This window comes from Clupea harengus, chromosome 1 (assembly GCF_900700415.2).
Source record: "Clupea harengus chromosome 1, Ch_v2.0.2, whole genome shotgun sequence".
NCBI classification, from domain to species: domain Eukaryota; kingdom Metazoa; phylum Chordata; class Actinopteri; order Clupeiformes; family Clupeidae; genus Clupea; species Clupea harengus.
The window spans coordinates 29,804,236-29,818,486 of NC_045152.1; the positions used below are offsets into that span (position 1 = coordinate 29,804,236).

Genomic DNA, 14,251 nt, shown 5'->3' on the forward strand with positions numbered 1-14,251 from the left:
TCTTAGTTTGTCTTGAACGCGGCATTAGGAAAGCCACAGCCTACGTCTATTTAGTGGTGTGTCATGACACATCACAGTGGCCTATATAATATTTTGCCAAGTTGGTAAGGTTACAGGCTGTTATAGTTTTGACATTTTCATCTCAAAACCTTTTGTTTTTAATTAGTCTTTCAGTTTGGTTTTTAATTTCAGTTTAGTTAGAAGTTTTACGAGTGCAGCAGTAGCAATTCATATCATTTTGAGGAATTGACTCGTTTAGTTTTTATTTCCTTTTTGTTCTTGCGGTATTATGAGGAAAGCCTCGATTTATATTAAAAAAAAAACGGCGAGGAACCACAATTCTGTGATTTGTTTCTTAAAAATGTTCTCCTGGGATCATACCACCGAATTATTACATGTTCACTATGCATTATAAGTTGCCAGAAATGTAGTGCGTTAGGAAAGAGGCGTCAGTTATCTCCACTACCAAAACAGGACAAGGCCTCAATTTGAAAAAGGCAAGACAACATTTGATTAAAAAAAAAATACAAATCTGTCCTTTATTGCAGTGAACATGTAGAGGCAAAAAGTCCAGACAGGTCATTGTGACCAGAGGAGCAGTCGAATCAGACTTCAGTCGTATGGGATACTACAGGGAGAAGAAACAAAAACCTTTTTAATTGCACATTTATTGTCTGAAATCCTACAGTATGTCACTGCTCCAGGCAGAGCTGTTCAACTTCAACCAAACAAACATTTGTGACTACAGGTATAGATTTGTTAGAGACCTGCCAGGCTGCATTTTTAAACATTAACGAGTGACCATGCCAAACCACAACACTCAAAGTTCCTAGACCCTTGCACTGAATCAGATTCCTTGTGAAAACATTTTTAAGAGCAAACGGTTTGGACCATCCAAGTGGTTCCTTGTATAATCATAACTCCCTTACCAGTAGTTCCAGTTTGGGCAGCCACAGCACCCTCACTTGCATCATCTTGCGATTACGCACAAATAGAAAGGGACACTGTCAAAAGGGGGGCGCAAACATTCAAAGTGTTCCATCAAAACAGACATGCACTGATGTCCTTACCGGTAGCTGCAGTGTGGTCAGATGTAGTTGGGGGATTTGGTGTTGGGGTGGTAGCCACAGCATCTTCACTTGCATCATCATCATCATCTGCATCATCTTCACTTGCATCATCTTCACTTGCTCCATCTTCACTTGCTCCATCTTCACTTGCTCCATCTTCACTTGCTCCATCTTCACTTGCTCCATCTTCACTTGCTCCATCTTCACTTGCTCCATCTTCACTTGCTCCATCTTAGGATAACCATACAAAAGTGAACATTTAACCAACACAATCAAGACTCAACAGAACCCAAAAAATATCGTAAAAAAATTAATAAATAAAAACTCCACCAGCTTCAGTAGGGGCAGAGGTGGTCTGGTTGTGGGGAACGGGTGTTGTGGCGACAACCACATCATCACTTTGGCGGTCCACAGCATCTTCACTGGCCCCATCTTGGGATTCCACATGAGTGAGGGGGCCAGAGAGAAGCCAAGGGACACACTTACACACATTTGTTACAGAAACCAAACTTGCAGAAAACCACACAAAAACTAAAAAGAAACACCCTACCAGTAACTTCAGTTTGTGCAGAAGTTGTCTGGTTGTGTGGATTAGGTGCTGGGGTAGTAGCCACAGCATCTTCACTTGCTCCACCTTAGGATAAACATACAAGAGTCAACATTTAACCAACACAATCAAGACTCAACAGAACCCATAAATATCGTTAAAAGGAAACCTCACCACCAGCTTCAGTAGGGGCAGAGGTGGTCTGGTTGTGGGGATTGGGTGTTGTGGTGACAACCACATCATCACTTTGGCGGTCAACTGCAGAGGCCTTAAAGTTCACATCTTTCTTCGGAAAACCGAATGCTGTTCAAAGGAAGACAAAACGAGTGACTATTTCAGACAGAATTTCAAGATAAAACACAACCAACAGAAACCAGAGGAAAACTTACCATTACAGACACAAGCAATGAGGACACACACAACCACCTTTGCAAATGAAGCCATGTTTAACAATCAAAGAACAACAACGGAAGGGATAACTCCACGGAACCATTAACGCAGTCTTATAAAGGCACGACGCCCTCGTTCTCGTTTCAATAATAACCATGGGTCACGTGAGTTACAGGTGTGCATCGTTTAGCGAGGCAGCCCGTTGTCTCTGCACAACAGCGAAGCATAGCTCATTTGGGCATGGTTTCGCTTATTATCTTTCAAAGCAACTGTGTATCACCATCAATTCGGCTTCATTTTCAGTCAAAGACTGTTTGGCATCTGTCGGCAATGACCGCTTAAGAGGTTTCTTATCGTCGTTGTTGTCTGAAATGTGTATTGGATATGTCATTTTTTATTGTAGGTTATCCGAAACGACGTGACTCGGATTTGAACTTTAATGCTGAAAGCATTCACTAAGCCTACTCTGACTGACTATGCCATGAATTATTGGTCTATTTTAGTCACTATACTAAAAATCTTTGCTGGCATGTGTTGCCTGTCTCTCATCTCGCGGAGGTTCGCTTTTTTCATGTAGGAATGAAGACATGCGGAACTTTGCTGTGACTTTGCTAAATGTGAATGCCATTTCTTTATCGATTACGTTTTTAATCTGACATTGTTACGGATTTCATTTGTGAAAGAGACTATTTACTCAGTGACCAGATTTTCAGATTTGCAAACTAACTGAATTGTTGCCCCATGAACATGTCAGATGACTCTCAGTATAGCTGCCCGAGTTATTCAGGAAGCGCAATGTCTAAAAGCAATGACATTGTGAGATTTTGATGTCATTTCTGTGATGGCAATATTAACAATAGCCTACATTACTAAGTAAGATTATGGTGGATATATAGGCTACCTGCATATCAATCCTGCATAACATAACGCTAGTTTTATAGATGAAATAAAGACATTTGGCACCTTTCATCTAACTGTGAACCATTCCATTGAAATTAGTTGAAGTTGTATCTAAAAGGCTTACAAGAGAAATCTGTGTTGATTCACACATTAATGTGCAACGATGTCCACATTACAACAAAGCAAATCCAACAAAATATTTTTTAAGTGCATGTAACTTATACCATAAGACACAGCGTGGTGAGGGAGCAACAGATCCCTACAAGCTGGAAAAAGCAGACACGATCTCTCTCTTTCTCTCAATGTCCTTCACACACACGCACACACACGCTTTGAGAAATGGTGAAAGATTCTAGGGTCTACCCTTCGCCTACGGACAGTGGCATCACTACGGCTAGACATGCATTTGAATAGAATGCGTTAAAGTCGGCGCAACTTGGAAAGGAAAAAGAGTCTTAATTTGTCTTGAACTCGGCATTAGGAAAGCCACAGCCTACGTCTATTTTGTGGTATAATGTCATGACACATCACAGTGGCCTATATAATATTTTGCCAAGTTGGTAAGGTTACAGGCAGTTATAGTTTTGACATTTTCATCTCAAAACCTTTTGTTTTTAATTAGTCTTTCAGTTTGGTTTTTAATTTCAGTTTAGTTAGTAGTTTTACGAGTGCAGCAGTAGCAATTAATTACATTTTGAGGAATTGACTCGTTTAGTTTTTATTTCCTTTTTGTTCTTGAGGTATTATGAGGAAAGCCTTGATTTATATATAAAACGGCGAGAAACCACAATTCTGTGATTTCTTTTGTTTCTTAAAAATGTTCTCCTGGGGATCATACCACCCAATTATTACATGTTCACTATGCATTATAAGTTGCCAGAAATGTAGTGCCCCCCTTGGATATCTGCTTGCCTTTACTAAGTTTTGCTGTTGTTGACCAACACACAATTTTAAGGAAAGCCTGGTCCAGAGTGCTCAGGACCTCAGACTGGGCAGAAGGTTCATCTTCCAACAGGACAATGACCTAAGCACACAGCACTGGTAAAGTACAAGGCCATAATTTCTGATTTGCCACACTAATGATGGGATTTTTAGTTTTATCGGAAAAACAGTAAATAAATGCATGTAAAAAGTGTAAAATAATATTGGAAAACTGCTCTGATGATTGTCTCGTCAATGACAAAAACAGCCTGCATATGTTTTGTCTGTAAATAGTAATGTTCTACATAACGGTTTCAATCATTAACGTAAGTTAGTTAACACATTAGTGTAAAGTAATACACAATTGAATCTGAATAAATTAGCCTTAAGCACTGATACATGTTGGAACTCATGGGTTGTCCTACTCCTGAAGTTGTCTAACTTGTCAGCTTTTTATGTTCTGCTCCAGTTACATAGAAATACTCACAACACAGATCAAGTGTCCAATGGAAAGGATTTTATTTTGAACTCCTTTCAGAGCAACATCATAACAATACTGACGCACGTGGCTCCTGCCCTTGTGCAGTCCGTTATGATCGCACCCTCAGCCCAGAGGGAAGGTACTTTTGAAAGTGGTCAGATCAGAACTTTCACAAGCCCCTGCCTGGGCCCAAAGCAACTGGGATCGTGGACCTTGAATCTTCAGGCCCAAAGCAAAACATTGAAATTAAAGGAGGTTCAACTCCTCTTCCTGCCACAAGAGGTCAATCCTGACCTTTACCACAGCAGCAAAAGAGTCTGCAGATGCCAGAGGCTAAGCGTGATGACAGCGATGGCCTCCTGGTCCTCTCTGGGGAATGGGCAACAGGCTTCTCCACCACTGTAATACAGAGCACATCACTGTTTTATACTTCTCATGACAAAACCCTCATCTACCTTCAGGCTGTATAATAATGAATAATACTAGGTTAGGCACAGGACAATACTGTACTCATACCTGGCGATGGAGCTATAGATCTCTATACGTTGAGAGGGTGGAAAGAAGATGGTATTTATTATGTGAATGTAGCAACATAAACACCTAAATGACACACGATATTAATATTTATAATCTTAAAATGTGAAATTTCTATTAACTTTAGATTTCCAGTGGATTGTAAAGATCCCTTTTCTCCGCTGTTTATCCTCTCCTCTTGAGGACTTCACATTTGCTGAGTCCTGAAAGATCAACAACGATGAAAGAACACATTGTTTCATTACTATACTATAATCACAACATGTGACAAGTTTAACTGAAAAGAAAAAGTGTCTTTCTATTTATAGGTCTATAGTAGTAATGTCTAGTATCTTAACTACTGTGAAGAGAATAAGCACTGCTGAACTTTCAAAGGACAAATGTGTCAGAATAAATCTGCCTTTGTCAAGAATGACAATGACACACACAGTTCACTGAATGATTGCAGCAACAGTGATCTCCCAGAGACTGGACCTGAAAAATACTACTGTTGACAGGTTGGTGCTTGAAGTATTGCACATCAACACTGCAGGTTTAGTTTTATTTCTTAACTATGGTTTCTGACTTCATCTATCACCGTATATGGTAATATCAGTTCATCATTATTTTTACCTTCTTAGCCTCTCTCAGAGAAAAAAAAAGTATGACACTTCATTACCTCATGAAGGAATTTTCATTCACCCCGTCGCCTTTCTAAATGATCTCATTTAGCATATAGTTGGTTTGTGAATGTCCTTTACCTCGTGGGAGCTCATGGCTAGAGTTGCAACAGCCTCCTCTGGCCTGGTGGAAAGGCTGGAGGAGGACACATGTGGTCTCTCAGTAGGAAGATCTTTCACAGAGCAGGTGGAGGTACTGTGAGGCCTACTCATCTCACTAGTGATACTGCTGCAGCTACTGTTTCTGCTGCTGCTGCTGCTGGAGCTGATCAGGGTTTCAGTGACTCCTCTCTTTGCCAGAACACTGCCCCCTTGTCCAGGGCACAGAGTCCCACTGTGTCCACCACAGTCCTGGGACCGGAGGTTGTCCTCAGGCAGGCGGGAAGTGGACACTGAGGTGTCTGACTCTGAGATGGAGTACTCTGAGACTGAGACGGCCTCAGTGTCTGTGTCAGACTCTAACAAGGCTGTAACAGCAGGCCATGCAGAGGTTACTATCACCAGCTGATATTCAGCACTAAACATCAAATCCAGAAAACGTAAACAACGTTGCTTTTCATGCTGGCTTCTAATGACTAAAGTTAATGACAGATAAACTATTTAACATAACAAGAATGTATCTGTTTACATCTGGCTTTACAGAAAAAATATATTTGCTCTATAATAATGTGAGGGCAACAGACAATCACAAATCACCTCTCTTTCTGGCCATCATATCCACGGTGTCATGAAGTAAGTTAGCCACGTTTTTAGAGATGGTTGTGGTGAGCAGCTTTATGACTGGCCCTCTATTTAGCACAAACACCTGTGGCAACAGTTAAGTGAAGATTTAATGCATAGCTATGGATTGTCTTTACAAAACTGTGTTGTTTGATGTATGAATTTGAATAGTAAGATGGTGTTACAAACGATGCTTATTTCTTCTAATGGAATAATCTGGTGTGTAGACCTTCCTGCTGTGGGGACCTTGCAGTACCTGTGGAAGGAAGGGCATCTCTGCTGCGTGTGTCCTCATTCTGGATGCATACAGCAACCGTAAGCGACTTGGAGCATTAACGAGTCTCTCAAGTAGGTTTCTGGATGCCTCAAGGACAAAGTGATCCATAATAAATCTAACGAAGTCCTCAAATTTGAAGTAGTTGTCCTCCTGGGTGACACTTCCCTCTGCCCTGGTGGATTGCCCGCGTAAAATAAACTTCCTCAAGTCGATCAGTAGCATTGATGTCATTTGAATCAGGTCAATGAAAGCTTCTTTCGTTTGAGGTTGACTTCTATATTTTTCCAGGAACTCGGAGATGTCCTGACAGCCTGTGTAGAACCCTCTCCTCCAGACAGCATACCCGGGAGTCAACGTCTCCAGGAGCAATGTTGGGATTTCCAGGGCCTTGGCAACAACAAACTTGAATTGTTTAGCCTGGGTCTGTCTGCTTTTTGGTAATCTTTTGTAGTAGAGGGGGCTGAAGTCAGCACGTGACTGTCTGTCTGGCATGGGGCTCTCCATATCACCAATTTTGTGGGCCATTTCATCGATGCTTCCTTCTGTTTGGGGACATTTAGGGACCTCCTCACAGCCAGGTGCAGCCTGCACCAGCAGTATAGGGTGGCGGCTTAGAGCAGCAGATTCCCCCTGGGTGGCACTTGGCTCCATCCGTTTGCACACCCGCAAGGCAGGCATCAAAAAGTCCAGGGTGAGGAATCCTACGCATCTTATAATTTTTCTTATGGCCCAGTCCAGCTCCTCATCAGAGAACTAGATTATAAAAATCATAGATTGACTGACACATACTGGAGATATGCTCCTGCTTGCACTCATGGAGAATATAGGGTTGAGGTACTGTATACAAGGTTGTATGTATTTTTCAAATACACAAGCAAACAGGCTCATGAAAAGTCACATACTCAAAGCAGACATTAAAAAGCAAACATTAGAAACCGGCTTACCGCGATAAGGAAAACAGCCCTGATCATCTGCAATTCCCTGAAAACAAAGAGAGTATAAGATTAACACACTTGTTCATGGACACTGATGGTGACATAGAGAAATATGAAGGGTTTACCAAGCAACTCCATGATCAGGGTGAACATCTAAAGGGGACTTACTCTGCAGAAAACTGTTCGGTGAAAGGTAGGACACTGACTGCACAGATGTCCACATCAAGGAGTTCGTCAAAATATTGACGCACAAACTCCTGCAAGAAAAAGACAAAACAAAAAAATAAGCACTCACCTTTGTGCAGACAGATGTTTATGGAGTAAGATCACAATTACTTTAACTGCTTGGAGACTAAATTCATGGCTATTACATTTAGTCTTTGGCGTCCATCCTATATTTCCTGATTGGATGATCAAGCAAAGGTCAACATTATAACTGCACTATAATGTAATATGCTTCATCAGCCCACTGTACACACTATATGATATATGCACTACACTATACACACTACATGCCATACAATACAACAATCTGATGCTTGTTTATATAGCTAGTTGTTACCAACCTCTAACCTACTGATCACAAATATAAACAATATATAGGCGGACTATAGTAGGCTAAAAATAAACCATAACCTACTTTTCTGACCACTGAGACCGAATGTAATTGTTTTGCTACATGTCACAAATGAAGGCCTACGCACATCGGAATTCAGAAGACATTCACTGGGCTTTCTAGGCAGTTTATATGATCTCAGTGGGCCTGGCGCCATTTTTTTCAGTTTCCCCTCTCATATTGAAATTTCAATATTCAATTTCTCATATTCATATTGAAAAACTACATACCCCAAGGTCTCGAGATCCCGAGTTAAATCTTCCTGAAGTACTCGCCATCGTGTATTGAAAGGAGCTATACTAAAATGCATGCACTGGAGTAACACCTTACAAGTGAATGAATAAATGCTGTCACCTTGCTTTATAGAACTTTCAGGTTACCCTACGTCACAAAGCTGGAAAAGTGTTGTCATAAAGAATGCCATCTAAATGTCATGACAACAACTTTAGCTATGACAGTGCATGTGCTGTAACAGGGGGAGACCGGGTACAGTTGTACCTGGAACAGTTGTAACATGCTTAATTTCTCAGCTCGTGTCTAACGTAATGCGATGAAACATAGACAACACGTATGGAGGCATCAGCATGTTATATTTAAAATTTGTGTCACAATTTCTGTCAAAAGTTATAGACAAACGTTGTTTCCGTGGGGCACATTTGTAACTTAGGTTTTGTGCAATATTTTGCCTGCACAGTTGATGTGCTTTGACAGTATCTCAAGAAACAGGTGGTGATCAGTGCAGTGGGAAAATAGGGGTAGCTGATTATTATAAGTAGTATGCCTATATAGACCAGTAAGATATGCTATGGGCTGCATTTTTGAGTGCCAGCAGGGAGCAGAAATCCTATTTCAAATACATTTCACATGCTTCAGCGCGACACAAAGATGTTGCCTATAATACAGAAATTGAGATGGCTTTAAAGTAAAATGATTGCAACAAAGTAAAAAGATTAGACACATAGCTCAAATAACTTGCATAATGTATTACGCTTGTGGCACACGTGTGGCATACAATATGAAGCAAAAGGCACAACTGAAACAAATAACAGCAAAAAAACATGCTGCTAAATGAACAAAACGTTGTTCTTGCAGATTGCATTGATACATCCTTTAGCTCCAAAAAAGTTTGACTCACCGAATCGTAGTGTGTTTTCAGCCTGGTGTCGCCCCCGCACAGTCTCAAAAATGCCCAGTTCGCACTTCCCACAGAGCTGCCAGATGCTTCACAGGTCTTTGAATCCATCCGTTGTCCAAACTGAGTCTGCATTAGTGCCAATTCCAAAAAGAAGGCACGGGAAGCAGAACAGTGCTTGTTTTGATGTGCTAGCAGTTAGCCATGTCTTTCTGTAATACATTTCCATCTTGAAAGTTCGAGTCGCTTTCTCAACAGGCTGCAGCAGGATCAAGACGTCTGGACTGTGTGGCCCCAAACGTTTATTTCTAATTTATCTTCCAACGAAAATGTACTAAATGACATCCTCAACGAATAGTCTACAATACATTATTCATTGTAGTCTGAATTAAAACACTTCCAAAATACTCGAAAACTAGCGATAGCTTACTAGCAGTAACGTTACTGCCATTGGTCTGTCTGATATGATCTGACTGTATGTTTTTTTTTTCTTGATCACGGGGTACAGTTCTCGCGGTTTTCGCAATATTCGAGTCGAGTTGCTAGGCAGATTTCACGGGGCACATCTGAAAGTGCCCTATCTCCCAATGTTAACTTTGGCCTGTGTGGTTCACGCTCATTGGTGTTTCCATGGCAACAGTCTTAAGCTTGCGCTGCTGCCCCACAGAGCAGAGAGGGACAGCGGAGAGAAGCATTTCACAGAGCAAGCACACATACAGAAACACACACGAATCAAATTACTCCAAAACAGGACTAGAATGCTTGTGGACTAGAATGCTTGTGAGTCAAGTTTATGAGTCAAGCTTATTCACACACACACATTCGCGCTACTTTGCATATTAAATTAAATAAGATATATTTTTCCACAAAACACAGATTGAGCTTTCTTCACAACAGCGCCATCTGGATCTGGTGGGGCAGTGCCCCACGTGCCCCTAATGTAGAAACGCCACTGGATCAGTGATTTCCGATCTAGATGCTAGTATAATTATTAACTGCATAGAGTCTGTTATATTCCAATAATCTTATCAAATATTAGGACAGGTGCACCGGTCCCCCCTACCCCAATGGCCCATTTACAAAAAATACACTTTAAAACATAATTGACCACACGGTGGAAGCAGCATATCAGATATCACTGCAGGTTTCATTCGAAGGCTGAAGTTCACTTAAAAATCAGACCGTATTCAGTATATCAGTATTCAGACCGCTGGGAAATCTTTGCCGTTAAGCACTTTGAGCTGCATTGTTTTGCATGAAAGGTGCTAGACAAACAAAAGTTTGTTATTCTTATTGTTATTATCTTGCAACAGCACCAACGTTTCACAACAACCATGGGCGGAAATCTCAAGGCATTTTTGCTCGGAGGCGATAACACATGTATTTTTCAATATATATTTTCAGAAGGGTAGGGGGTACATAATACCAGTGATGTAATGCATTAATGGAATAACATCTAAACAATCTAATCCAGGCGGCGTCTTCCCATGAAATAATTCGTTTTACCACAACATGATTAAAATACACAGTGGGCGACACTCCCCACTGACTGTAATGTTAAATACGTTACAAGGAGAAGGAGTGTCGGCAGAGATAACGTGTTGACCAGAGAATCCGTATTGAAACTGGAAGTGGGTGATTTACTCCGTTTGATTGGCTAATAACAGGACCTTTACTTTTTCGTTGAGAAATTATGTTGATCGCCTGACATTCAAACGATCGGATTTCTTTAAATTATTATTATTTTTGTGAAGTTATACGGCTTATGTGAATAAAGCTATCTACATGACTTTTTATATGTCTACATTGACTCGGTTAGTTGTTCATGAGGTACACGAATGTTGCAGAGTATTGTAGGTCTTAACTGAAGCTCTCGACCATTATTGTTAGGTTGCTGCTAACGCTTAGACCAACAATCCATTGGAACACATAGTAGCTAGCTAGCCTCGCTGCTAATAAGTATAACGTTAGCATGCTGATATGAATTGACCCATTATAGTCAGGTGACTTAATGCTCAATTGACTTGTTAACCGAACTTTTACGAAGTCATACAACTAAACACACAAGTGACTTGTTAACCGAACTTTTACGAAGCTATATGACCAAACACAAAGCTAGCACTGTTAATTCCGGTAGCTATTGCTAGCTAGGTCAATTAGCTTGCCTAAGATACAGTAATTTAAGCTAACCAATTACCTCATTTCCCCCAAAACCCATCGATTGTGTGTGTTTGTGATGTGTAACATATATCCTTTATCAGTCATTCAAGTTATTTACGTTTATTTACCGCTAGCGAATACATCGACACAAGTGTAATTCAATCGCTATTAATGTTAACGTGACACAACATTAAAAGTCAGGCATCGACATGGTTCCTAAAGAATAAATCAAAGGTCCTTGTCCATTTCTGTTCAGGACATGTGACAAGTTTTATCCAACCAGACAGCGGTGTAAAGTGACGACGTCCGGTTTCAATACGGATCCTTTAGGAAATACGTTATCTCTGCCGAAAAGGAGGCCAGGAGAAAAGGCAGAAAATACCTTGGGTCATAACAAATCTTTAAAAATATTCCTACCCTTTAAAATAATTTGATTTAGTTTACAATCGGACTAGCCAACAGTCATTTTGGCCTTTAAACCAGAGACACACCAAACCGACATAAATGAACAAGCAGCGACGAAGGCCGCAGTGTCACCTCACATCGCCGATGATGGGCCAGAAAGTTGCACAAACACACTGCAAAGACTACAACGACAAACTAGCGCATACGTTCTGCGAGTTACTTCTCTTCTTGGGTACTTCACAAACAGGGACAACATGAACACTCTAAACCAGAGGTGTTAATTATCTTCGGGTGGCCCTTTTGGATTATTTGGGTGGGCAATACAAAATAAATTCCCTTACCCCGTGAAGAAAAAAAAACGTTGTAAAATTTAGATTTTATGTTGAGCATTTGTATGACCGTCTGGAAACTTGATTCGGATCATGATTGTTGTGGGATATTCTAATAAAGTGGTGTTTAACATGAACCTAACTCTCTCAACAGAACTAACCATCCCTGAGGAGAAACGAGGGCCGAGGTTACCTGAAGTGCAGTCTATTAGTCTTCATGAAGGCCACAATGGAGATGGGGAAATAGGATGTTCCCATGATGAGGCAGAAACGGCCCCTCCTCAATTCTCATCTGCATCTAGTGATGTGGAGGATAAGGTCAGCAAACACAAACTGATTCATTCAGAACCGGTATATTTGTTGAGTGCCCAATTACTTTTTTTCTTGTTTTCACAGAAGGAATATGCTCATCCTTCAAAAAAGAGAGGGATGTAACGAATGCTCCATCAAAACAATTTATTGTGGAGTACCAAGTCAGTGAATAGGCTGGAGATATTTTCATTTGCTCTTTTTTGTGCACATATTTTGAAGATGTACAAATAGGCTTGCCTGCATAACATTTCATGCGTTTACCTTTAAAATAAGGGGCCCAAACAGACAGCACTGTTACACCACTACTGGCAAACACTAATGGAAAATAAAAGCTATAGCAGGCAGGGGCTAAGCTTAGGGGGAGGCAGGCTAACTCCAGGGCTCAGACAAACCTTTCGGGAACAAGCACACACAAACACGCACACACACACTCCACACGAAAAGTGACCAGAGTGACACAGCAACCCCACTGTATTAGTGATAAGCTGTTGGCATGCACTGATGGGACTCCACCACCAGGTGACTAGCCCAATGCCTGCTTAAACAACCAAAAAGTGGCAAAGAATAAATAAATAAGAACACCAGTCGACCCCAGCAATAGGACAAATAATTCACAAACACACAACACAATGACAGGATACGACCAATGCCCACAGACAAGTTGACAGTCTCCCCACTCATAGGCTGCAAATGACACATGACAATAACTCAAAAACTGTTTTGCCAAAAATCACGATTTTTTTTTAGGAAGTGCATTATCCTAGCTCATTACTATAAATGTGTGGGGTAGTGCACCTACTGAATAATATTCAATGCAAGAATCTTGGTTGTTTGGTTGTTTAAGCAGGCATTGGGCTAGTCACCTGGTGGTGGAGTCCCATCACTAGAGAATGTCTTTCAAACTAAATTTGACACACTGAAGCTAAGTGACTAAACATTTAACTGTTAGCAGAGGGATAGCAACAGACCTATTTCAGGAGGATCAGAGGGAGAGACAATACAGGATGGGCTCTGCAATACAGTATTAGGTTGAGAGAATGTGTATGTGTTCATGTGCTGTGTGTCATCCTGCAATTAGGGTCAAAAGTGATGAAAGACAACAGAAACTAGCAACTAGTTTTGGTATCATCTTCAAATACATTTTGCTGGTATATGATAAAGTGAAGGATAGATAAATACACGTTGTTCCCACTAGCCATCCAGACTCTGCACTATGTATTTCTGTGGTACAGATTGGAGCACCTTGCAGATAAGCCAACCCAGTTAGGATGTTAGCAAGCTTTTGTGAGATGGGAGTGTCTGCCAGGCTTTTGCATGCTTTATATGGACGTAGCTTGCTGGTTTTAAACAAAAACGCCATAATGCTACTTTAAATGTAGTAACAAAACTGGAAGCACTGGTAGCACATGAGTTGGAGTGGAACTCGAACTCAGAAACTCCAGGCGTAACAAATAAAAACAACCCCTGCTTCAGTGAGCCTCATTTTACATCATTATCAATGGTGGCATACATACCTCACAGAGAGTTAGCTGTGTCAAGGGCTAAAACCACTTTTACTGCATGGGAAGATGTGTGAAGGTAAAAATGTTCAAGAAAGCAGTTGTAGCCTACATAATGAAAAAAGCGAATACCAAAAATAAAACTGCTCGCTTTTGAGCCATGGTGGCTGTGGGTAGACGAAGCGTAGACCCAGACGATTGGCCTACCGGATGTACATTCTTCAGTTTACTAATGGATTAACATGACAACGTGAATGTTTGCCGATAATTAACACTGTTACGATAGGTAGTTAGCTCACGTAAGATACTTTTATTTGAGCTAACCAATTAAATCACTTTCACACAAAAAAAACATCGATTATGT

The 14,251-nt window shown here is 40.8% G+C and overlaps 2 protein-coding genes and 1 long non-coding RNA gene across 3 annotated transcripts; all 3 read right to left on the reverse strand.

Moving 5' to 3' along the window:
• Nucleotides 1-1,844: 1,844 nt before the first annotated feature.
• LOC105900105 lies at nt 1,845-2,269 on the reverse strand. Its single transcript, XR_006152573.1, has 2 exons — nt 2,007-2,269; nt 1,845-1,920 (listed from the first exon to the last, which is right to left on the reverse strand). It is a non-coding gene; the product is annotated as an uncharacterized LOC105900105 (long non-coding RNA).
• A 2,063-nt stretch (nt 2,270-4,332) lies between these two features.
• Nucleotides 4,333-6,299, reverse strand: LOC116224382. The gene is made up of 5 exons (XM_031583851.2): nt 6,199-6,299; nt 5,584-5,969; nt 4,966-5,046; nt 4,826-4,847; nt 4,333-4,708 (listed from the first exon to the last, which is right to left on the reverse strand). Exons 1-5 carry the CDS (start codon nt 6,215-6,217, stop codon nt 4,593-4,595), a joined length of 624 nt encoding a protein of 207 aa, XP_031439711.1. The 5' UTR covers nt 6,218-6,299; the 3' UTR covers nt 4,333-4,592.
• A 104-nt stretch (nt 6,300-6,403) lies between these two features.
• LOC116221479 lies at nt 6,404-8,211 on the reverse strand. Its single transcript, XM_031571980.2, has 3 exons — nt 7,603-8,211; nt 7,444-7,480; nt 6,404-7,252 (listed from the first exon to the last, which is right to left on the reverse strand). The coding sequence occupies exons 2-3, from the start codon at nt 7,468-7,470 to the stop codon at nt 6,404-6,406; spliced, it is 876 nt and encodes a 291-aa protein (XP_031427840.2). The 5' UTR covers nt 7,471-7,480; nt 7,603-8,211.
• Between the last annotated feature and the right edge of the window lie 6,040 nt (nt 8,212-14,251).